This window comes from Eretmochelys imbricata, chromosome 1 (genome assembly GCF_965152235.1).
Source record: "Eretmochelys imbricata isolate rEreImb1 chromosome 1, rEreImb1.hap1, whole genome shotgun sequence".
Taxonomy (NCBI): Eukaryota; Metazoa; Chordata; order Testudines; family Cheloniidae; genus Eretmochelys; species Eretmochelys imbricata.
The window spans coordinates 258114335-258139966 of NC_135572.1; the positions used below are offsets into that span (position 1 = coordinate 258114335).

Consider the following 25632-nt stretch of genomic DNA (forward strand, 5'->3'; position numbering starts at 1 on the left):
AAGTGGAGGGGAAATTAGCCAACCGTGTAAGATCACAAAACTGTAACAGAACACAAATCTCAGGTCTCGGGGTGGGATTTTCAAAAGCAAACCAGCATTAACCTAACTCTGTTTTTATTAAAGTCAATGGTAGAGCTCCCCTTGATTTCAGTAGGAGTAGAGTTAGGCCAATGCTGAGCACTTTGGAAAATCCCACTCTATGGTAACAAGTACCTTAAAATAAAATAGCTGAAAATTAACCCCTCTTGTACTTACCCCCAAGACCTGAGGGCAGGATCTTCCAAGATTTTCTGTGGAGTTGCACAGGGTTATAAGGGTTAATTATGCTTGCTCATAAACGACAACATTTTACTCTGAAATCCATGGTATATAAATGGAAGTTCCTGTGCCTGTTAAGCATCAGGGACATTTGAATTTCAACTCTGTCTGAAACACTGGGAAACAATCAATGTTTGTCAGATGGGAAACAGAATTAGAAGAGAAGGAAGTTATTTTGAAGCTTCCATTGATGTCATTTGTGGTTGTTCCTGATCTCTATCTAAGGCCCAGTGCATTGCAAAGATGCCAGATACATAAGACAAGAATAGTGCTGTACTCCAGAATACAAAGAAATAGTGACAGGTTTCAGAGTAGCAGCCGTGTTAGTCTGTATCCGCAAAAAGAAAAGGAGGACTTGTGGCACCTTAGCGACTAACAAATGTATTTGAACATAAGCTTTCGTGAGCTACAGCTCACTTCTGAATCCATCCGATGAAGTGAGCTGCAGCTCACGAAAGCTTATGCTCAAATACATTTGTTAGTCGCTAAGGTGCCACAAGTCCTCCTTTCCTTTTTAAAGAAATAGTGAAAATTCAATAGCAAACAAAATAATTTTACTACCATGAGTGAGAGATATTTAAAAACAATCTGAATAAATAGAGAACTTCACTCTGCAGAGCTGGTGGTCCAGTACCTTTCACCAACATCCTATTCACTTTTCAGCAAAAGGGAGGACTTGTCAATATTTTTCTCCAGGCTTTGGTTCGTAGTTATCTATTTTTATTTAATTTTGTGTGAGTGAGAACATTATGCTGTGAATAGTGCCAAAGTGGCAGTCCTAGAGACTGAAATCTTCTATTTATTCACTAAATAGGTACAGGGCAGGCACCAGTAATCACACATAGTACCCCAGTCATGAGGTCACTGCTGATCTGGAGGAAGCACTTTTTAGGGATGAGATAACAGTTTGGCCTCCAGGGTCCATGCAGTCTTTGGTTTCTGCTGAGACTGTTCATATATTATTATTTGTATTACTGTACCACTTACAGGCCCCAATCAAGATCAGGGCCCTATTTTGCTTGAAACCATTCACACATATAGTAAGAAAGAGTCTTTAATTTGAAAAGCCTACACACTAAGTGGACAAAACAGACGAAGGATGAGAGAAAAGAAGTATTATCCCCATTTTACAGTTGGGAAATTGAGGCACTGAAAGATGAAGGATAAATTTTTCAAAAGCACCTAAGTCTCATTTTCACACATGATTTAGGCACCTAGGTGCTTTTGAATTTTTTACCCTTCATCTTTTATTGCTTGAAATTCAATTGGATTTAGGCATCTAAGTCACTTAGGGTAAAAATTTCAAAAGCACCTAAGTGTCTTGTGCAAGGTCATGCAAGAAGTTTGTAACAAAACCGGGAATTAAACCCAGATCTCTAGTGCTAGGCTAGCGCTTTAACTAAAAGACCATCCTTTCTCTCTAAGAAGGGAGCCAGTTCTGGTAGCAGTTTCTGTGATTTTCAGTGGCTAATGAGAGGAGACCATCAAACTAATTTAACATGTAGGATACCAAACAGCCATCAGGAGATAACAATGCACAATAGGAGCTGGGGCCTCTAGTTGCTATGGTAATAGAAACATGAAATTACTCATAAAAACCTCCCTTAAAAGAACATTATGAAGGGTTGCAAAGTCAAGCTCTCAGAAGTTAGGAAATGCCAGAATAAAGCTAACCTTTAATCTGGCCCCCTTACGTGTATGCATTATGATAGTCTCTACTGACATGACCACATGGCTATTTTTTCCACAGGACCCCGCCTCATTTGGTGCACAGGATGGACGGTGCTCACTTAGTGAGCAGCTATTCCATCTTTTCTTTCATCCTCATTGTTCAGTGTGTGGCCCCAGGTCTCATTTACTGCACACTATTCAAACTATGCTCTGAAAACAGAATTATTAATTCCCTCGTGGGTTTTTCTGTGAGCTCATCACTACAGAGCTGAGAGAGTCACAGATATTAATTAATTTATTTTCGCACACCCCTGTGAGGTGAGGGAGTGGTACTGTCTCCATTTTCCAGATGGGGAGCTGAAACATAAATGGATTAAGCTCAAAAGTGTCCATTAATTTGGGATGCCTGAGTGAAAGGGCCTAGCACGTGATTTTTCAGCATGCTTAGAATTACACAGCACTTTGTGTCCAAGCCCAGCTCCTATTGACTGCCGTCACAGCTGAGCGCTCAGCACTTCTGGATATCAGACCCCAGGGTATCAGGTTGGGGACCCAGAAAATAAGGAACACAGCAATTAGTGACCAACTCTGAAAAGTTTGGTATATGGGACTTGTCCGGAATCAGGAAGGAACTCTGTGGCAGAGGCAGGGAGAGAAGCCAGTTCTCCAGAGCATCATTCAACTGCCTTACCCATAAGATCATCCTTTCTCTTCCTGCAATCCTTTGTCTCATTCACTACACATCTTCTAGCTACTGCAGCAAATGAAGGAGGCATCCTACAGAGAACAGCCTCCTTCACACAACCCCAATTCATTTCCAGAGAAGGTCCATCCTGTGCAGTGAATGAGGACGAGGGACCTGTGACAAAAGTACTGTGGCGTCATTAATGTAAGGCTGTATCATGGGCGCTGGAACAATTTGTATAGTGGGGGTGCTAAGAGCCATTGAACCACACTGTAAACCCTGGATAGGATGGAAACCACTTGAAGTCAGGGGGTGCAGCAGCACCCTCCACACCCCTAGTCCCAGCCCCTATAGGCTATATCATAATTCATATGCATAAGGAGGCAGAATTAAGGTTGCACAGGCACCTTAATGCTGGATTTCCTGACTTCTGATTTTGCACCATTAATTTTTTCTGTGAGTAATTTCCTATCTTTATAAAAAAGCAAACTGAAAAAAAAAACCTAGACATTCCATAATGTAGCATCATACTGATACCCACATGGGCCATCAGCATTGCTGGAACCTTTGGATCCCCTGCTAGGGTTGCCAACTGTCTAATCACACAAACCCAAACACCCTTACCCTCCTGCCCCACCCCTTCTCTGAGGCCCCACCCCACTCATTCTATCCCCCTCCCTCTGTCGCTCACCTTCCCCCACCCCCTCACTTTCACCGGGCTAGGGCAGGGGGTTGGGGTGCGGGAGGGGGTGCAGGCTCTGGGATGGGGCCAAGGGGTTCGGATGTGGGAGGGGGCTCTGGGCTAAGCCTGGGGCAGGGGGTTGGGGTGCAGGAGAGGGTGCGGGGTGCAGGCTCCAGCTGGGAGGTGCTTACCTGGGATGGCTCGTGGTCAGCGGCGCAGCAGGGCTAAGGGTGGCTGCCTGCCCTGGCCCTGCACTGCTCCCAGAAGTGGCTGACAAGTCCCTGGGGCCCCTGGGAGCTGTGAAGTCGGTGCTCGGGGTGCACAGAGGCCCCTGCCCCCACTGGGAGCAGCGTGGGGCTAGGGTAGGCAGGGAACCTGCCTTAGCCCTGCTGCGCCACTGGACTTTTAGCACCTAAAATCTCCTGGTTTGGCTTCAGTAGCCTCTGGGAGATAGGGCCTGATTCCAGGAGACTCCTGGCAAAACCGGGAGGGTTGGCAACCCTATCCGCTGCTCAGACCTCTGCCTCCTGAGCTGAGTAAATGGTTGATAGCAGTAGTAGGTTGCCATTCTGTCTGTGGATCAGAGTGAGACACTTTGCCGGTTGGTTTCATAGATTTTTGCTGACAACAGAGAAATGGTGAGGCTCAGAATGGGAATCTTCGGCTCCATCCCAAGCTCTGGAGGGCAGTGTGTTCTTGTGGGCACAGACTATTCTGCCCATTTCCCCCAAAACTTGATCCCTTCTGCCCTGTTCCCTCCCCAGTCCTCTCTCTTCCCCATTCCTGACTCCTCATCCCAATTCCATTCTCCTTACCTAGCCAGTTCAGGTTTCTTATCCAAATCCCACTCTCCTTGCCTGACCAATCATAGTTTTCCCCTGGAGAGTCCCGATCCCACTCGCCCACCACCCCACCCTTCCAGTCTCCTTGCCCAGTCATTCCCACTTCCCCCCATGCCTTCCCATCTCCTAGTCCCCAGTCTTCTTGCCCAGCCAGTACCAGTTCACTATCTGCTCGGTCTCTGACCCCCCCTTGGCCTCCAATTCCTACCCTCTCCCTTCAACCACATTTGCCATCCCCACTGGTTCTCAGTCTGTGTTCTCAGAATCCTTGTCCAGTCCCATTGTCCCATCACCAGCTCCTTATCCCAGTCTCTTTCCCCCACATCTTGGCTCCTCATCAGATCTGTCCCCTTCAACCCACTGATTCCCAGTCTCCTTGCACAGCCAGTCCCAAGCTCTGTCCCTAAATCTTCATTTGATCTGTCTCCCCTATTTTGCTGCCAGTACCAGTCTGCTTTCCCAGCCAGTTCCCAGTCCCTATCTCTCTACCCCTTGTTCAAGTTTCCATCGCCCTCTTTCCTGTCCACCAACCTCCAGTACCAGTCATCCCCACCCCTCCAGGCTCCTTGTCTCAATTTGCTCCCCTCACCTTTGCATCCCTTCCCCTGGTCTAGTTTTTATCCCCTCTGCTTTCAAATCAGGATGCTTCCTCCCCCTCATTGCCTGAGTACAACAGGGGGGCATTGAAAGCACCAGAGAGACGTGCTCCCTGTTCTCAATTACAGTGTCTATAGCTAGCCTGCAGCAGCGCAGAGCTACAATTGCAGAAAAAGTCCTGCTCAGGCCTGGGCTGTAGCATGCCCAGTGCAAACAATCTTTGGAGATCTTTAGCTATTAAACTCTAGCAAGTCTCTACTGAGCATATGCAAACTGCAATTTTTCAGAGGCTTATAACTTGGCCAAATTTTCACAAAGACAGCAACAGTACATCCCTGATACAAAGGACAACCTCTCCCAAATGTCAGTCCCTGCTCAAGAGCATGGAGATGCTAGCACTTCCCAAAGAAAATGTCTCCAGAATTTTTTAATACGGGCAAAACGATACATTTTCCCCTTAGCCTCGTTCTCAGAAACAACGGAACTATTTTGGCTGAAATTTTCAAACATTTCAGCTTGAGGCAGACGCCTGGCATGGGAAATCAGAGTCCAAATGGAAGGTTTGACAAAGTTATAAGCAAAGGAAAACGGTCTAATAATGGGACGTGTCAGGCAACCTTAATAATAGCGCTACCAGAGCCTCATCGAGCAGCAACAGTTACCAATTTGGGATGAATTCTAACTCCTAGTCTCGTGCTGCAAGGATCCATATTTCATTTGCGGTTCCCCGAAAAGTCCATGCTCTCTATTTTTATGGTGAAGATGCCCTTTGTGCGGCAAGCAACTGCTGTTCTGCTTATCTACTAGTGATCACCATCTTGCTTCCCTAATCATTGTAAAACCAACACAGATGACTTATTCAATGGCTGCTTTCAACACCCTGCCTTTGTACTTTTATACTTACTCATCTGGGGTCGGTGACATTTAACTGTTGCAGGTTCACTCGGGAGACATCAAAGGACTGCGTAGTGATGGGACAGCATATTCCAGCTGGCGCCATAATAGAAATTGCAGTTGGACCTCTACATTATAACCCTGAGCTCTGGCCAGAACCTGAGAAATTCGTCCCTGAGAGGTATGTGGGATACTGCTCAACATCTCTTGTACCATTGTCCTTATTTAGACCATTTAGAACAAAGTCCTGCCTTAACTGCTGTTTCCTGTGTGGCTAATAAAAAAAGAGTGCTCTGTGTGTAAGCAGTTTTTTCCCAGGATGCCAATCCCATGCACTAGAAATGCATTCAGTGTATGGATATTCAAATGAATACACCAGGCAACCCCCTTTGCTGCATAATTCCTGAACCCAACACAGCCCCAGCAATCAGCTGTTAACGTGGAGCAGGTAGACACCGTATCCAGCATTACCTCCACCAAAGTAGTTGGCTACTGGTAGATGAGTCTTAAATAGGAACCAATGCCATGTCTGTGGTTGCCCACCTGGCATGGGTATAACCTGTCCCTGGTCAAATGCTGCTACTTTGGCCACTCCTGGATATAGAAATTCGGAATAAAAATAGGCTACCCATTGTGTTCATTTGCATATAATTACCCAGAATTCTCCTCCAGCGCATGGCTGTTTCAGAGCAGCCTTTCTGTCTGAGATCCTGGAACAGTCTGGGTGTGCTGCTAGGGGCTTACTCCTGTACCTGAAGCCAGTGGGAGTTTTGTCTTCAGTGGGAGCAGGATAGGGTCCAAGTTCTTCATTCTGCTTGCAGGACAGACTTTCCTGTAAAGCTTTTCTCACTTTCAAACTGGGTCTTAATGGAGTTCTGTTTGTATAACAACTGCATGGAGAAGAGACTATCCTGCAGCTGCAGAGGTTAGCAGACAAAAAGTGTTCTTGGAATTATTGCAGATCCAATACTATGTAGAAGCACAGGTTTGCTTAGTGGACACGGCTGATAAGACCTGCATCTCAAGTTGCCATCTTGTGAAAGTTCTAGTACAAAATGCTAGCCTCTCAAACACACTGGGTGTGATGCAGACTTTCTAAGAATAGCTCTGAAGGACTAATGTAACTACACATGTAAGTGGGTTTGTATAGAGGAATCCTCTTGGAACAGTCCATCCTGTATACTAGTTGTCTGTTTTCTCTGTCTTAGCCCATAAAGAGGGGCAGCACCAGGGTCAGAACATAAGAATGGCCATACTGGATCACACCAAAGGTCCATCCAGCCCAGTATCCTGTCTTCCGACAGTGGCCAATGCCAGGTGTTCCAGATGGAATGAACAGAACAGGTGATCATCAAGTGATCCATCCCTTGTCACCCATTCCCAGCTTCTGGCAAAAAGAGGCTAGGGACACCATCCCATGCCTTTGCTGACTAATAGCCATTGATGGACCTATCTTCCATGAATTTATCTAATTCTTTTTTGAACCCTGTTACAGTTTTGGCCTTCACAGCATCCTCTGGCAAAGAGTTCCACAGGTTGACTGTGGATTGTGTGAAGAAATACTTCCTTTTGTTTTAAACCTGCTGCCTATTAAACCTCTTTTTAGGAGAAAGGAGCATTTGTATTGTATTCTCAGGTTCAGATGAGAGGTCTGGCAATGATCTTTCTAGTGACAGATGTCATGTCTGGGTCTTCTGTTGACCACTGGACCACATCATCTACTCCAGCTTCTGGAAGTGTTCAGTAAGCGGTGCTTTAAAGGAAAGTGTTTGGGGGATGGGAACTATAATGCACTTGGCCAGATGTGCAGTGCTGTGCGTGGTGAAGCTGAGGCAAATGTCTTTCTTCACCTCTTCCTGAAGCAGGAGGTACAATTACCCAGACTCACCTTAGCTTGCATAGTTTGCCAGTATTGTTAGCGGTCATAAGATTAGGCATCTTTCTCTTTAAAAAAAAAAAAAAATCCAACCCTGGTATTTTTCTCTCTGGCCTTCTGTTGGTGAACCATCCTCAGACTGATTATGTTGCATGAAGAAGAATTGGTTATCTGTAAGTTTACTGACCTTTAGTCCCATTGTTCTTGTATTTTGGGACATACCAAAAATGGGGAGACACATTTTTTCACTACACATGCCATAATGCTGAATACCTCGACCAAGTCCTGAGGCAGGAGGTGTCTCTCACTATATGTTTGTACAGTTCTTAAGACAAGGGGGTCCCACTCTCTCTTTGAGGCCTTTAGGTGCTACCATTAATACAACCAGCACATGATGATTTTTCCTTTCCAGGCTAGGTAATCTCAGTCTTGAAATAGCCTTCAAAAGCTCTCATCATATTTAAGTCCTGCTGTGTTCATTGCCTTTCTCTGGACCTTTCCAGACCCAAGGGATGTGCAAGTGGAGGGGAGGCTCATTGCCCCCCTCCCAGTACAAGTGCCCTTAAAGGTATGTGGATGGCTCAGCTGGCATTAGGGCAGTTCTGTACTGGCACATCAGCCTTTGGCTCCCTACGGTAAGGGAGAGCCTAGCCCAGTAAGAGCAGATATCTAGTACAATGGCACCTCTTGAAATGTTGTTGCTTTTCTAGAATGTTCATAGCTTTTAAGGGCAGAAGGCCCTAGATTTCAGATGGATTGCTGAGTGCACTGAGCCCAACCCCTTGTCTGGCTAAAACTCCAAATCCAGACTGGCTGCTTTTCTGGAAGGTAAGACTGCAAGGGATAGAGTTTCCACCACATCCCTTGGTAGTTTGTTCCAAAGGTTACTCTTCCTTGCTGTTAAAAAATTGTGCCTTTTTTCTAATGTGTATTTCTAATGTTTTTATTAGGTATTTTGAAAGAATTAGCTACCCTGGCCTCTTCTGGATGACTGCCACCTTAGTCCTCACTAGTAATTGAACTGGGCACCTCCAGAATTAAGAGCATGCATGCCTTCAGTTTGAGCTAAAAACCTAAATCCCCTACTTCCTCTATGGATGGAGCACACATAAAACAGTGGGATACATCTGTGCAATAAGAGCCTTCTTCCCCAGCCAATCAGATCCCTGCTTTCATATTCCTGTTTTTCTCATTGTCCATCCTGAAGAGAATCCCAGGCAGGCTCTACCAATTTACATTGCTTTTGCAATGCAGGGGCAGCATTCTTGCTCATTCTAGATCAGAGTTCATTAGTTTGCTCTTGGCATATGCAGGCAGTAATTTCGCCGTTAGTTTATGCATAGGGTCTGGGTTGCTATAACGCCCGAATTAGTGTTCCGTAGTTTCCTCAGATAATGAGTGTTTAGTGAGGGCAGTTTATTGAAGACATCCTTTTTAAAATGACAAAGAAAGTCTGTTTGTCCTGCCGGGAGAACTACGCATTGACAAAGGACGTTTTAGTTTAGAGCAGAATTTGCTAACAGTCCCCTTGAGAATTGTTTACTGAGACCAATTTAAATCCAGCTTTCTCAAGATGTGAGCAGAAATATCACATCAGTATGAAAACCGTTTTTTGAGCTGGTTTCCAATTTGCCCACCTTGCAGGTTCACAGCAGAGGCCAAACTACAGCAGCATCCCTTCACATACCTCCCATTTGGAGCAGGACCTCGCAGCTGCATTGGCATGAGGATGGCTTTGCTGGAGATAAAGATGACCCTGCTGCGGATCTTGCAGAAGTTCAAATTTGAAACCAGTCCCGAGACCCAGGTTTGTATATGTGGAAACTTTTGGACGACACCTGTCAACTCTCTTGGGAACTGACAGACTGTTCTATAGGCGGCCGGTGATGTGTCATAGTGCAGTCATGCAAAAAAACTAACAGGCATATGCGTATAATAAAAGTGGCAGCAGTGCTGAATCACATTACTTTAATCAAAATATAACTGGATTTGTCATTTAGTAAATAAAACAAACTTCTCTAAGCCCTAGAGCCTACAGCCCAGATCCTCTGCTGGTGTAAATAGTCTATGTCAATTTACACCAGTGTGTTTATCAGAGTACGTTGGTACTTCTGTGTTTGCACCTACTGTATATTGAGCAGCTCCAGAGCTTACGGCAGTTTATTTTATTTAGATTTGTAAGATACCTGGCCATCCACTGCCTAACCTAAAAAAAAAAATTATTTTTACCATTATACTGCCAACAACTGGCTATAAAATGGACACTTTACAACTTCCATGACGTCTGTATGAGTTAATCTCATAAAGGAAACTGAAAACATCAATTTGTACTTGTGAAACTTTTACATGCATGCACCACACCATACACTGTGTGAAAGAGAGTAAGCGTATAAAATATGTAATTTATTTTCTTTTTCAGATTCCTTTGCAGTTGACATCTGTATCGTCATTAGCACCAAAAAACGGAGTCTATGTTAAGATAGTACCTCGATAGAGCAAAAACCCCATTCTGAAAGCCTCCAAGGAGGTGATCCATTGTTCAGTGGCTCGCTGATAGATTGGGGGTAACATTTTCAAAAGTACTTAAGTGACTTGGGAGCCTAAATCTCATTGAAAGTCAATTGGACTTTAAATGGGTGGGCCAAAATCCTGCTGATTTTCAATGAGACTCAGGCTCCTAAGTCACTTTTGAAAATGGGACTTAAGTACTTTGGAAAGTTTTACCCAAGCCCATGACTGTGAATAGTCTCTGAAAAAGCCTCCCACTTTTCATCAGCCTTAGTGGTCGTAACAGGGCCCACTTCATTTTACTTATCTACATGGGAGTTTGTCCAGGCTCCAATCTTAGCAGTCTGCACTTCCTCACCTTCGGTAGATTTTTATAAGATGTTGAACAATCACTTGTTAGCTAACACGTTGTAACAACAGACCTTTAAATCTGAGTCTCAAACTCTGAAAGCCAACATGTGTGGTGGTAACAGCAAGGACTAGGAATCAGGACACCTGGATCCTACTCCAAACCCTGCAGTTGACTGATCTTGAGCAGACAGCCTAACCTCATGGTACCTGTCAAATGAAGATAATGCTTACTCACCTTTTGTAAAGCACTCTGAGACATTTGGATGAAATGTGCTCGTATTATCCTCTAACTTTTGTTACAATGGATTTTAAAATAATGGTAAATGTCTGTACAGCACTTAAGATCCTATAAGCAGGACCAGACCAAAAAATGTTGTAGACTGCTATTAAGTTTTGTCTGTTACTGAATAGTATTTAGAGAACCTTGGAATATACAAGTTTGAAGTGTTTAGGAGAACTCGGGGAATTTTAGGGTTGACCTGAAGATGGTGGCACAGCAGGAGTTTTCCCAGCATGGCATGACGCTTTTCCTTTCTATGCATTTCAGTTGGCACTATACTTGGGCAGAGGAAATGAAGGAGGCTGCATGCACTAGTGCTTAAAGTCAAGGATTGGGAGCCAGGAAAATCAGTTCCAATAGCTACACTAACTCATTAGGCGACCGTGCAGCAAGTCACTTCACCAACGTGTGCCTCACTCAACCCACATAGGGAAAGAATGTGAGTGAATGCTAGGCCCAGCGGCTGCCTGCATGTCTTCACAGTCACAACAGCACTTATTTGATTCTTCAGGACCGTTTGCCCGCAGTAGCTAAAAGCAAATTTTTCCATGTTTGGAATTTTTCCATATTTGCACACATGGAGCAAACGGTCTCTTCTGCTGCATCCTGGCCCACCCCAGCAGTGGCTCAAAGTACAGTTTTGGGGGCCGCATGATACCTAGATAGAGGCAGAGAGTTTACTCCATACCCAACCCTAGGTGGAAAATTAAGAAAAAGGAAGAAAGTTGTCATAGGCCCAAGTTTTTGTGTGTGTCCCTGTTGCAGGCCCCTGGGTCCTATGTGGGCTAGTGGAGCGTCACTGAGCATCCTTCACACTAATTACAGCTGCAGCATGTTTAGAATTCTCAGCAGCCTCTACTGCTTCTTAAGCCTCAAGGAACTGTGGCCCAGATCCTCAGAGATATTCCACTGATTTCAATGGAAGTCAACGAGCCTAAACACCTTTGAGGATGTGGGCACTGGTCCCTTCCCAGGCAGACTAGCAGCACCGAGGACATTACGGATCACTAGAGGAAGTTCCATCCACTGAAGAAGGTAGGTCTCAGTTGGAGTGTGGGGTGGTAAGAGGCAGCCTTCCAAGTGTTCGGGGGAGATGTATATTATTTTCTTTAAACATAGGGCCCTACTTTGGTTTCCACTGTGGGCTGAGATCATGAACAAGAAGAAAGGAGGAGGTTGGTGAAGTTTATTCATTTTGCCAAAAATAGGTTATTTCCTCCACTGTGAAATTAAATTTTCCTGACGTTCCAGCCAGCTGAGCACTCATGAGTACTTTAAAAAAGCCCAGTGAGCTTTTGATAAAACGTAACTTCAGACTGCCCTTTAAAAAATAACATCTGTTGCTAGTTGGGAGGGAGGGAGAGCCAGCCTGGTGCTCTTTGGGCCTCAGCTGAACCAGTCACACTTCTTTTCTAAAGCTATGCTACAGGAAACACCAGCACTTGTGCACGGTACACACAAAACCAGCTGCAATATATTTCTCTGCAGCTGCGGTACAAATGATATTGAGTAAAGGCGCTTGATTAGAAGACTGCTGCTGCTCCATGATTCCCATCTACAGTTTCTTGCTTGCATGTGACACGTTGAGACTGGTGGGATTGGCGCATGCTGCTTTCACCTCTTGCTGGTCATTGTGACCACACTTTTAAAAGTCATGCTCTCATCTTCCTTACCAAGGCTTGTGTTTAGTTCTGTGATGAGATTTTCTTCTCGCTTGAGTTCTAGCATAGCGACTGTGGATTATAGGCCTGAGAGTTAATGCTCCATCCATACTCCAGCTTTGCCATGCCGGAGTTTAAATGACTCAATGTGCCTATGAAATGAGCTGTTGAATTAATGGTCTAATCTAAAAAGGTGCAGCATGCACCTCTATACACAATTTTGCCTCAATTTTTTCAATAGCATATTATTTGTGGTTGTGATTCTAAATTATACCTGTAAACTGGAATAGTATAGGGTAGTCTCATTAAAGGTTTTTCCCATCCATTTGTCTTAAAGAAAAAGTGTTTGTCCTTTACTGTGTTCTTGCGATCTCCATCAGAAAGTCAGCCTCCAAGTTTTCTTCCAGCAGTGTTCTCCTGCTTCCCCTCCTCCCGCCGACCTGCAGCCTGTAGGTCCTCCCTTTCTTCATTTTAAAACACACACTTTGGAGCCTAAACCCTCTAAGTCTATTTATTGCCATATTTATCCAAGGAATTGGAGCTACCACATGTCCACTGGAATTTAAAAATTATTGTAAGAAAACAGATCAGCATAACTGATATGGTGCATGGGGTTCTAAGGCATGGAAACAGGCATCACTGAAGGGACTTGAGTAGTCAGAAACTTATAACTGACATGTATATTGCCACTCCAATGCAGGTTCGTGGCTTAACTAACAATACAGTGACTGTCTTGCAAGACTTTTCAGCCACTATGTTAATACCAGCTTGCCCAGCCCTGAATACAGGGCTGATTGCAAAGGAAGTAAGTGCCAACTGTAGTGACTTGTCCATTTTGAGGTAGCCAGTTTTTCCCCACAGGTGCAGGTTAAGCCAGAATTCTGAATCTGAAAGTTAGCCACCGTTTTGTTAATTCTGTTTGGAGGCAGTCAGTGGCTTTGGACTAGTATAGCAACCAGAAGGTTAAGAGGAAGAGAGGATGGCTCAGGACAAATGAAGAGTCCTGCACCCTACTGCTTCCTTTTAAATGGTAGTTGCTTGCTTGCCAACCCCTAACTTCGTTATACAACAGCACTTAATGAGCCTCACTCCACCGCTGTCCTTGTAGAGTTCTGCATCATAACTGATGAAACAGGGTGGGGAGATGAACTCATCTTTGCCATCAAACTGTGCCCTGAGGGTCTGAAAAGGGATAATAAATGACACTGCAAGCTGCCCTTCTGATGTTGCTCCCTCTCCTCACAGAGATGAGATACAGGAAGCTGTCATTCCCTCAAGGCAGCTTTTCCAATCCCATCTGCCACTTTTCTGGAAAAGGGGATGAGGGGAAAACAGCAGCCTGCCCCTAAAGCTGAGCTTCCTAACAAGACACACGATAAGAGGAGGAGAAGCAGAGACACAGCTTCTTGGCTGCCAAAGCCTGCAGGTGCACCCGTTGCTGGGACGTAACTAGAATTGGACATGTTGTTGAGCTGATTTGTTAGAAATTTGAAGTAGTTTGGAACTTTTCCTCACAGTGCCACAGTAGAGAAGCCCCCCAGCTGCACTGGCTGCTGCTGTGGAAGCAGGTAGAACTTCAGGAGGCAGGGGCTTCCCATGCTGCTAGAGCAGGGGTGGGCAAACGTTTTGGACGGTGGCCCATGAATGCTCATGAAGTTGGGGTGCGGGTTCTGGCTGGGGATGAGGGGCTTGGGGTGCTCTGGGCTGGGATCAAGGGGTTTGGAGGGTGGGAGGGGGAATCAGGGCTGGAGTGCAGGAGGAGGTCAGGGAGCAGGCTCCGAGCAGCGCTTACCTCAAGCAGCTTCAGGAAGCAGCGGCATGTCCACCGCTCCGGCTCCAACAGGGAGGCGCAGCCAGGCGGCTCTGCGTGCTGCCCTGTCCGCAGGCACCACACCCACAGCTTCCCTTGGCAGTGGTTCCTGGCCAATAGGAGCTGTGGGGGCAGCACTTGGGACAGGAGCAGCGTGTGGAGCCCCCTAGCTGCTCCTACAGGTAGGAGCCAGACTGGGGACATACCACTGCTTCCAGGAGCCGCGTGGAGCCACATCATGCATGGAGCGGAGCAAGACCTCGACCCCGGTCTCCGGTTGAAGCTCGAGGACTAGATTAAAACATCTGATAGGCTGCAGGTTTGTTACATGAGACTACTTTAGAACAGGTCCTAGTCACTTGCAGACAGATGACAGAAAGCAAAGACTAACAATGAAACATCTTCAGGGAATTCACATTTTGCAATCAATGCTAAAAGCTGTCACTTTAAAAGTGTATTTTTATATAACTGTATTGGGATAGAGAACCTTGCCATCGTAGTAGTTCACAAAGCACTTTTTAGGAGGGGGAATTACTCTTACTCTGGATTACATGTGAAATTTTAAGGAAAATTCTGCAGCATAGTACAAAGTCACTTCACAAAATAAATATTTTATATACATTTTCTGCTTTCTATTCTATGAGTAAAATGGAATTTCCACCTGAACTTTACCATAGATGCTGATTTGTTTAGCATATATTTATTGTTCCCTGGGCCTTAATAATAGCACCTGTATTGGAAGGGTTAGAGGTCAACTCATAAAACTGAATCTCTCATCCCTTGTTATTGAGGAAAGTTATGCAGCAGGCAACAGGAAACAAGCTAATTTTTTTTAGACAGACATCAAGTTGGATCTCAGAGATGCTTGCTCTCTGCCTGGCTGCAGTTTGCCACCTCTATTCAAGCAGTTCGCAGGATTTCCTCAATTGTTAGTTATCTTTAAAACTGAGCTGACTCCCACAGCAATACTCACTTAAAAATGGAGAAGGCATCTGGAAATCATTCAAGGCACTTTTGAACAAGAGGCCTGACCTATTTACTGTTCATTTTCTATGACATGCACTGATCCAATGGTTAATTAACTACCCCCTAACAGCTGACTAACCTCCAAATTTCCCTGACCTTCCTCCCAAAATAAAGTACTTTAACTTGAGCCACAGAGGTCTCCCGTTACCTCCACTTTCACGATTGCTGATGTCCTCTCCTTAAGGTGGCCATGTGTCCATGCTTCTAGGTCCTGCCTTGCGTGAGAGTTTGACCACCTCCTCTGGAAATCTTTTCTTAATAGTCCCCACTTCTAATCCAAACATTCACAAAACTCTACACCACACAGACAGAGCTGCCTCCCTCTCATGTATAAACAGACCTGGCCTCCACTCAGCCCTCAGATCAGGCCCTGGCTGCAGGTATCAGACTTGGCAATAACATAAGATAAAATGCTCACGCCTCTCCTGTCACTCCCCACATGATTCTTCGCTTACTGCTAAGATATGGCTGTTATCAAAGCCCTATAAATCAAGGCAGAAGCTGAATATCACTGCAAGCCTGAAATACTAAGTCAACAGGTAGACTCAGTTTCCATAGTATAGACAACAGGTTGGTCATAAAATGCTGAGGTACCCTACTGTGCTGCAGACTGCATTACTGTCAAGCCAGTTTTCCTTTCAGCCCACCCTCCATATGCCTTCACAGGACAGGGCTGGTGGCAGAAATCCATGTAACCCAACCTCTCTATTATCCCACTCTAGAACACCACTCACGCATGTTCCAGACACTCAAGAGCTATGGCTATCGCTTGAGACAGTCAACATAAGTTTGCATATAATTTAGGTTTCATACGAGGTACCTTTTTTTAAAAGCCAATAATTTCCAACTGCACTGTAAACATAGAGAACACTACAGACTCCCTTAGTTTGTAAGAACTTGAACATGAAAGTTCACTAGAACCCAAAAGTGCAACTCATGCTGCTATTTGCAGTACCCAAGATGAAAAAAGCAACAAAGCCTGTTTTTCCCCGGGGTGGAGGGAGAAGCTTCCTCAGCCTTTGAAAACTTACAATAAAAACTGCTCTGCTTTGCATGAAAGACATTCAGTGTGAATCTTTTGTTGCTACTTACCACAGTAAGAAACAAGGATCCACCTAGGTAGAAACATTAAAGAGGGTTAGAGGATACAAAGAGGCCACTATTTGACTCAAACCTTAATCAGTTTTCGGTTCAAAATATTTTAATTTGCATTAAAAAAGAGGAGCCATGCATATTGCCACAGAAGGTAGCATACATACGGCTGGGAAGAAGAAGATTCAATTTCAAACATTAAAAACATCGAGAAATAGGGCTACCGATTGCTTCCAGTTAGACATTTGTTCCTCATAGGCACTTAGAATATATGACTAGCCAATACGTTCGCTGTAACTGAAAGACAGCTGCTGTAAGCCCACCATTCCCAGCCATTACAAAGGAGAGTAAGGATCCTGAGTAGTAGTCTCCTCTCTCCAAGCAATGCAAATGTTAAGCTTCAGTCACCAATATCATGATTGTAAATGAGAAATATACACCTGCTTACGTTTCAAGGTACCAATAAAAGTCATATTATACCCTCCCCTACCAGGACAAACATGTACGGACAGTGAAAGCTTTAGTGGTTCATCCAGAATTGTCACAGCTCTCTAGTTAACGCATTCATTTGTTAGTTGCAGCAGCGTCATTACATAACTAAGTAGCTCAGCTGTTCACAGCAGGGCATTAGGCACTATAGTTTATTTTGTGTACATACGGACAGTCTTATTGACGTTCAAGGATGGGCAACCTTTAAATCAGTCCTTGCTATGCTTCCAGCTTTAGCACTTGCTTCCAATCTTTACCAGAAGATAGGTAGAGAAGTCAGAAGAGATCCAGGCAGCGTAAGTAACTAGTGATAATCAGAGGCATTATTAGGATTTTGAAGTTTCTTCTGCTCTCCCATATTGCAGCAGGCTTTTGGACAGAGCTTTACCCTGCACAGAAATACACCCTGGAAGGGAACGTATTAAAAATCTAGGCTTTTCATTCACACGTTAGTTAACAGGTGGAAGGGGAAAGCTTCCCAGAAGCGAGGAAAGCTCAGAAGTGCAGTTCTATTCTGAAATGCAACTACTGTATGTGAAATGGCACATTTACTCAGTCTATCTGTTCCTTGCATCTATAAGAACTAGAAAGCTGATTTCAGTGTCAGAGTTTTGATTGCTTTTGACTCATGTTAACATACAGGAATGAATAGAGCCAAGATAAATAGCGAACTAGATTCTATCCTTTCTGATACATCAACAGAATTGTTTTCTATATTCCAATTACAGGACCAATCACTTAAACCTGTATAGCCCCCACAGAATATAGTGGGTTTGCACAGATGTCACTGAAGGCAAACGACATGACCTATGGAACCTTCATTACTGGCATTGATGGAGGAGGAAAGAACCTCACTCAATGCTTAGATCCCCAAGTTGAGTTTGCAGGGTTGACAACAAGGAAAAACAGCCTTGTAAAAACTCTTTTAACCTGGAGCTACAGAGACAATAAACATGATCCCCACACTGATTCTTAAAGAAGAATCATGCTTTTAAAAAAATGCAAATGTGTATCTATATACCACCTCTGACAACTAGGAACAGATAAGAGCAGAAAGCTGTAGCTGCCACATCTCTCACACCATGTCAGAAAAACATCAATCCTACAGGCAAGTCTAAAAGAGAAAAGCGTAAGAAAAAGAGAAGTTCTTAGATCTTTTGCCTGAAGCAGTTCTGCTGGAGAGGAGAAAGAACACACAGCAACTGCTCCGGTGTCCCATCTTACACACCTAAGCTTGCCGCTGTTCCAACCAAATCACCACAAAGCCTGAGTCAAACTCATGTAACTTCACAGATTTAAAGCTTCCTGTGTTATTTTTTTTGTAACCCACATTTGGGGCTTAGCAGGCCTGAGGTATGAGGAGGAGAAACCCTTGGCAAGTAGAGGGATGTAGGTCACCCTGATGTGGTAGCAGTGATCCACAGGAGGGCCATGTGTGCAACAGTCCCCAGGGAACTATTACAAAAATTGCTTGCCCACAAGAAGCCTTGTGCAGATTCTGCCCTGGCAAACTAGTTTCACAGCTAACTTCACTAGGGGAGAACTAATGAAGACATAATTCCTTTTTTTTTTTTTTTTTTTAAGCATTTCATATGACATCGCAACCACCTGCTTTTCTATTACTTCATCTCACAGTGCAAGAATGATATGAACATCTACTGGATTTATTAAATCCCCCAGAACAGACTAACAATGGGAAAAACAAGTTAGCCGCACTAGAGAAACTTAGGAATAAAGACTGGATTTTAGAAACTCATAAAAATACTATGTCTTTTCTAAAATTTCTTAAGATACTCAGCCCTGCTTACTGTTACAAGGAGAGGGTAGAGAGTCTACATGTGTAGAAAATGTACACAAAAAACTCTCCTCAGTTAAGTCAATTCCGAAAATAAGCAGCATGTGAAGCCATTGACAGAGCAGCTGCCACCGCCTGGTCCATGTATTCGATCAGATACTCTGGATAAATCTGATGTTTCTCAAAGATGACGAAGATAGACGGATTCGAAAGGCTATTCACGCAGCTGTCATAGAAATTGTTTCCACTGTCCTTGGCGGGAGGACGAAGATAGGAAGAGCTACCAAGGGTAAAGTCCCCCGCCAAGACCCGAGCCAGAAACATGGTCTTGATGTTTGAGGCCGTCTTGCTATAGTTATCAGAGTACGAGGCATCCCTTGCAAAGTAGCTTCCTGCAGTAGACAAAGATAAAGTTGGTAAGATTGCTGGCTTCCTGGAATACACTGAGAAAACAACCCTAATCTTTACCGAGAGAATCAATCAGAAGCTGGTGAGAGATTTGTAAATAATTTCATGTGTGTTAGGCATCCTTTCCAGCATAATTTATCGTTAGGTATTACCACAATTTGATTTTTCACAAAACATGTTAGATATTACTAGTGTTTTTTTATTTTCTAATTTCTCTTTCCGAGAGTATGCTATTTGCCCCCAAACCCATCCCACCACACACACACACACACACACACACAAAGCTTATAGTAAGTTTTTGGAAGCTTGAAATTGAAGTATCTTTCCTTCCAAAATGTTCTAATCATCATAAACAACCACTGGGTGAATAAACTCTGGAACGATAGATTAAATGTTTAAAAAATTAAAGCCCATTCTGTTTCACTTGATATGTGGATCCTTTGCTGTAAACAGTGGCAGGGACTGTATCATTTTCCAGGGATGGAAGGAATACTGAAGCAGAGTGTAGTTTACTTGCATGGCATCAGAGACCAACTAAATACCACTTCCTCTTGGGGTTCAGAGAAGACAAGCCGCAGCTCCAGGGGGGAGGAACACAGACAGGCGTAAGGGGGCCAAGAGTGGCACCCCAGCTGGGGCTGGCTGCCAGAGCCAGGAATAGAGCTGGCTGGCAACCCCTTCCCCCTGTGGGGGCTGGCCCACACCCAGACGCACCCCCCCAAACATTACTCTGCACCCGCCCTTGTGGGGCGCCCCTCCCCCCACAGTTTGCAGACCTCTGGTCTAGTCTGACCTCACGTATGACATAGGGCATAGAACTTCCCCACAATAATTCCTAAAGCAGATCTTTTAGAAAAAACACATCCAATCTTGATTTAAACATTGCCAGTGATAGAGACTCCATCAAACCCCTAGGGAAGTTGTTCCAATAATTAATGACGCTCACTGTTAAAAATTCATACCTTAAATTTGGGTGGGTGACGTGTTGACTGGAAGCATTCCTGTCCCCTCTTCTTTCCACACAAACAAGTGGGTTTACACTGCAGTGTGGAGCACATAGGCCAAGGTCTGTACAAGTGCCTGAGCTCCAGCTGAGTGTGTTTGTTACATTGCCACATGAAGTGGTTAACATTAACACTACCCATTTAGGCATACAGGTAACACCTAGCTCAGGTGAATGCCTCTTCCCTCTGCCATTCTCCAGTTCAAACTACTGCTGGGCTAGAGAAAGTTCTCTCTAAATCAAGGTTAGCAGAGCACAAGCTCGAGAACTACCTTTGCCATAAGCTGTCCCATGAAGACCACAGATTCTCCAGTCAAAGTTCTGCTGGCAGATGGCATCAATATGCTTTTTACTGGTCCCATGAAATAAGAGTCTTTCACACACATCTTTTCCTCCATTAGTCTTCAGCATTTGCTCTTTCTGCCTGTAATAAAAAGCATCGTCAAAATTCCACAGTGCAGAGCCAGATTATTTTAGCCAAACAGGTTCCAATGAGGTAGGCACTCAGATTATTTGTGATGAGTGTTACAGAGTGCTCAGATTTTGCAAAATATTTTAATACTTTTTTAAATGTGAGTAATTGCACAAAAGTATGCTTTTAAAAAGGCCTGCTTTAAACAGAAACAGAAGCGAGATGCACCATGTACTCAAATACACCTGTGTAAGAATTTATAAGGCTCTAACTGTAGCCAAGAATAGAAACATTAGTCTTCCTTCCCAGCTAGTTGGATAAATATCTTGTGGGGGGGGTGGGAGGTGGAATATCCCATGTACACCTTACTGACGGAAAGCCTAGTCAGAGGGGAGTTTGAAGTCATTCTGAACACTTACAGAAATTCCCTAAACTAGAACTGTGGAAGTTCTGTATAACGGGGTGTACCAACCCTGCACTGGGCCAACTGGGACGGACCAATCACTGTGGGCCCAGGAGGCCATGCCCTCTTTCCCCTGCTGCACATGCTGCTAGTGGAAGAGCCAGATAACAGGAGGATGCCCAGCTCAGTCAGCGCTGGCTGTGGAGGAAGAGGGATGTGTACTGCAGGCTCCTCCAGAGGGGCCAGTGACGGTCCAAGCTGCAGAGCCCATGGACCCAGATTATGCTGCAGGCAACTTGCCAATTGTGGAGGTTGATGGGGATGCCAAGCCGCCACCAGCTGAGGAGATGCCTGGGATGCAATTTGTGGTAGGAAGTGACCCAGGGGATGTAGTAGAAGCTGATGCCAAAACCCTTAGCGGGGAAGTCCCCAGCTTCATAGGGCCCTGGGTCAGAACCCGGTGGAGTGGGAGGGACTGAGGTCCCCTACCACACCCGACAGACCAGTAGGCGTGGCTGCTGTTTGCTCTCGGTCCCAGTCCAGAGGCTCAGGGACTACGACTCTGTCCTGTCCCGCCCAGGGGCTGCAGGCTGCTTGCTGTTCTGCCCTGCCCAGAGGGCCAGAATCCCAACTGCCTACCCCAGTCAGGAGTCTCACGGGCTACTGACTGTTTGCTCGCTCAGCCCTGCCCAGGGTCCAGAGCCCACCACATTGCAATTACCTTATCTAACAGGGAAGCCCGACAACTGGGTGATAGGATGTACCAGCCCTTCCCTGGGCCAAAGGGGTGGCCCAGCTCGACAAATAGTGCCTCCCGTCACACTCTTGTCATTTGCACTTGCAGATCTCCTTCACTGGCTGCCAAACTTCAGTTCTTGTGAAATGCAACTCATGGGAGATAATGCCTCTCCTCATCTGCAAGCAATATCTCAGGGAGATGGGCTACTCCCACAGAGGGCTCTGAATAGCCGAGTAACCGCCATCTTGCCTGAGTTCTGCCTCAGCCAGCTGCAGATCTCAGCTAAGCAGTGGTCAAACAAATCCTAAAAAGCAGCTGTGCAGCAGTTTACATGGCTGCATACTGGCTTCTCACACAGGACTCTGAACATAACCAATAGCAGCACGTACTAACACCATGAAAATATACTAGAGCAACGTTTTACACGTACCACTGATACACTTTCCAAAGAGTCGGGTTCTGAATTCTCTGAATCTCTTGAATGACTGTTTTGGGCATTGTGCGCTGAAAGTCAGCCTGGACCTTCTTGTATTCATCAGACGAGCTGAGAAGTTTGATCAGCTGTAAAAGAAAATATATATAAACCAATCTCCTATCTTTTACAGAGCCATCATAAACCACCACATTATTACTGCTCAAGTCCTGAATGCGGGTCAGGGGAGAGTGGTTCCTGCTTGTATTTTACCTTAGAAACACCATGAAATCAGCTTGAGCCTTCCTACTTTTATTGGAAGATTTGTTGAGGGTTTGTTGAGTGGGGGAATATTGTGAGTTGAAGATTCAACAAAAAACTTTCTTTCTCCAATATGTGAATCACAGTAGCCAAATAGAGCTGGGGGAGGAGGAAGTCACAAAACATTTGTCAACATTTTTCCTTTTTTATTTCAAATTTTTGAAATGTGAAAATTTTCCCCCTACTCTACTAAATAGATGTTTAAAAGCAAGACAAAAACCCCTACACAATTTAAGAAACTACCTCCTCCTCTCCATTGCTTGGCTTCATAATCAGGAACAAAAAGCCCAACCTTCCCCCCCCCTTTAGATCATCTTTAATGTCCTGCCTTAGGAACAACGTGCCTATCACCGCCTGCCAGTACACCCTATGGTGAAAACAAAATACTGCACTCCCACCTGCTCCACCCGAGAACAGAAGTAAAATAAGTTTGCCTCACCACCCACAGCTATCTTGTATTGCTGAATTTAGTGCCAGTGCCCAAGAATGCATGAGCCCTTGGACTACAACCAAATGGAAAAAGAAGACAGCAGAACCAAATAAAATAAAATAAAGGCACAGAAAAGCCTTGTGGGTCTGCCTCGCCTCTTTGATTGCGGGACGTTAACCAGCTGTTGTCTCTAGGTTAATATAGTCACTGCTTCTTGATTAGGCCAAAGCCCTGAGCACTAAGGGACGTACAAGTGAGCCCTTGCACGCCTATCGAGCCCCGCTGACTTCAGCAAAGCTCTTGCAGGTACAAAGATCCACCTTCCCCCATGTCAGTGTGATAGCAGGCACAAGATTGCAATTACTAATATAGTAAGTACATCATGTAAGGGATGGTCATCTACAAGGGAACATGCAACACTGAAATGAAGGTTGGTTACCTGTAACAGGAGCTCAAGATGGCTCTGCATATTCACACACATGAAATAATGCACCACCACATGGTGCCTTGCAGTAGAACCTTCTTCTAGCAGCGTCAGCTAGAGCACTTTTACAGCACCCCCCTATCAGTATCACGGACACAGAACCTTTGACTGATCCATCAGATTCAGACAGCTCTGATGCATAGAAATCAGCACTGCTAACAGTGGCTGCTTTGCTCTTGTGCCTCATTTCCTTTGGTGTCACAACGGCTGTAATTGAAGGCACTGACGACTCCGGTTATGACAGACTGATGAAATTCATCTTCCTGGAACCGGTAGTGGACATTGAAGCCAACTCCATTCCTGCAGTTGCAGAGTTCTGAAACAGCTGGAAAGCAGTATAGCACAAGGTACGGAACTGGGAAGAGTAACCGAACTGTCACTCATTCTTTCCATGAGAACTGGGGCAGTGGTATCCGACCATGCGACCTTCAATCCAGCCCTATACAGCCTTACAGGAGCTGCAGGGACCAGATACGGCCCCGACAGAGGATGCGGCTTCTTGGAACCCTTCAGTCTTTTGTTGCTGGGAACCACGGGGGCCAAGACTAGCCTTATGGATCTCAGATTGGAGGGACTGGATCCAGAGGGTCTGGCCTTGAGGGCTTCTTTCAGGACAAGGAGGTGCAGGTGAATCGCCCTATCCTCACATGCTCTGGGAGTTAAGATCCACCCAAAAGGCGAATGTTCTTCTTCTAGGCACCACACGCGGTCATCAGATGCCATGAAGACAGCCAAGCAGGAATCACACCTCTTAAATTCCAGTTTCTTTTGTTTCCTCAATTCCACCATAACACAGAACCAAATAAGATCACTCACTAAACTGGCCACTAACACTAACTATCTAACACAACAGAAGCTTCGGTTCTAAAGAGGTTCACATTGGCCAGGCCCGCAGTTGGAAGGAAACGAGGTGATGAGGGCACTCTGCCCCTTATAAAGCCTCACCCTCAGAACGTGACAACGCCGAGGGGAGGGGCATGAGAACACTCTAGCTGATACCGCTAGAAGAAGTTCTATCAGAAATCACCATACAGTAATGCGATATCCCATAAGCGGGAATATGCCGAGTCTCTCGAAGAAGAGCCTACCTTTTAAGAAAGCTGTATGTGGTCAGACAGGAAAACTTAAGAGCTCCGTACCTGGTATCCCAATTCTGGTAAAGCTGATTTGTCCCAGTGAGCTGGAATGGATTCTTCCTGCGAATGCTCAACACCACTGTATATTACAAGAGAGTTGTTGTTGTTGTTGTTTTTTAAAATCATATTTAAGAGTATTACATTAGAAAGAGTTTTGCCTAATTTAGACTAAATAAAAGGTAACGCAATATATCTAAACACTTCAAAACTATCTTCAGTTCAGCATGCGTAACATATCCTGTCAAAAGTGTTCCAAATCTCATGTCAGTTAATTAGGAATGGAGGCCCCAAGTCATCAAAGCACTTTGGTACATATCTGACTTTAAGCATGAGAGGAGCCCTATTGATTTCAATGGGAACTATTTCCATGCTTAGAGTTGGGTATGCGCCTAAGTGCTTTGCTGAATTGGGGCCTGAGCACATAAAATGACAGAAAAGCACTCAGTGTCAATTGTTGGTATGAGTTGCATCTCCAAACTGAGCTCAAACTACCAATAGTTCTGGTGTAGGTCATCAGTTCTCACACAAAGCCAATATTTAGGGGTTAAGTCTCTTTTGTTACCATTAAGCTCACTTTGCTTGGGCCTTCTGCAATTTTGAATCCCAGTCTCCACTAGGTGAGAGTTTATGGTTTCCCTCCTACTGAGTATAAACAATCTGCCATTACACATCCAATTCCACCTGCCTAATCAGGACTCAACCATTTGGGGGAGGGATAGCTCAGTGGTTTGAGCATTGGCCTGCTAAACCCAGGGTTGTGAGTTCCATCCTTGAGGGGGCCACTTGGGATCTGGGGCAAAAATTGGGGATTGGTCCTGCTTTGAGCAGGGGGTTGGACTAGATGACCTCCTGAGGTCCCTTCCAACTCTGGCATTCTATATATGATATTTCCAAAGATAACAGGTTAGAGATAGGGGTTTCATACTGATATCAGAGCATTCTGTGAAAAGACTGAAATAATGAGCATATAAGCGTCCCCCGACATGAACTCCTGTACTGCTTCAAAATACCAAAACGTTATTTTCTAGTCCCTAACAGCCACAATATCAAGTTTGTCTTCAAATCCTGCTTGAAGCTGATAGCAACAAAAGCATGATTGGGGCACCTATTATGTATGCATCACAGTGGTTAGGAAACATTTCAGCATCACAAATTCATTGTGCTTTAGTTCTCATTTACAAAAAACTAAACCATGTATCACCATCATAAACTCATTTACCCAAAAGAACATGTTTAGCTAAGTTACTACACTATTTTACCTTAGGAGGTACAAATGCCCATCATCATTTTTGCTCCTAATCCTCCCA

The 25632-nt window shown here is 44.8% G+C and overlaps 2 protein-coding genes across 3 annotated transcripts in view; one reads left to right on the forward strand and one right to left on the reverse strand.

The window, feature by feature from the left end:
- Window positions 1–12688, forward strand: part of TBXAS1 (thromboxane A synthase 1) — a 304882-nt gene extending 292194 nt beyond the window's left edge. For both annotated transcript variants that reach the window (XM_077828280.1, XM_077828289.1), the window contains exons 11-13: window positions 5733–5870; window positions 9210–9372; window positions 9985–12688. In XM_077828280.1, coding sequence (XP_077684406.1) covers window positions 5733–5870; window positions 9210–9372; window positions 9985–10059 — 376 coding nt within the window. In that variant the 3' untranslated portion in view covers window positions 10060–12688. The remainder of the gene's footprint in view (window positions 1–5732; window positions 5871–9209; window positions 9373–9984) is intronic.
- Window positions 12689–16380: 3692 nt separating this feature from the next.
- Window positions 16381–25632, reverse strand: part of PARP12 (poly(ADP-ribose) polymerase family member 12) — a 37878-nt gene continuing 28626 nt past the window's right edge. Inside the window, exons 9-12 of the mRNA XM_077828300.1 lie at window positions 24329–24404; window positions 21973–22103; window positions 20261–20412; window positions 16381–18969 (exon numbers count right to left, since the gene is read on the reverse strand). Of these exons, the coding sequence (XP_077684426.1) occupies window positions 18659–18969; window positions 20261–20412; window positions 21973–22103; window positions 24329–24404 (670 nt within the window). The 3' untranslated portion in view covers window positions 16381–18658. The remainder of the gene's footprint in view (window positions 18970–20260; window positions 20413–21972; window positions 22104–24328; window positions 24405–25632) is intronic.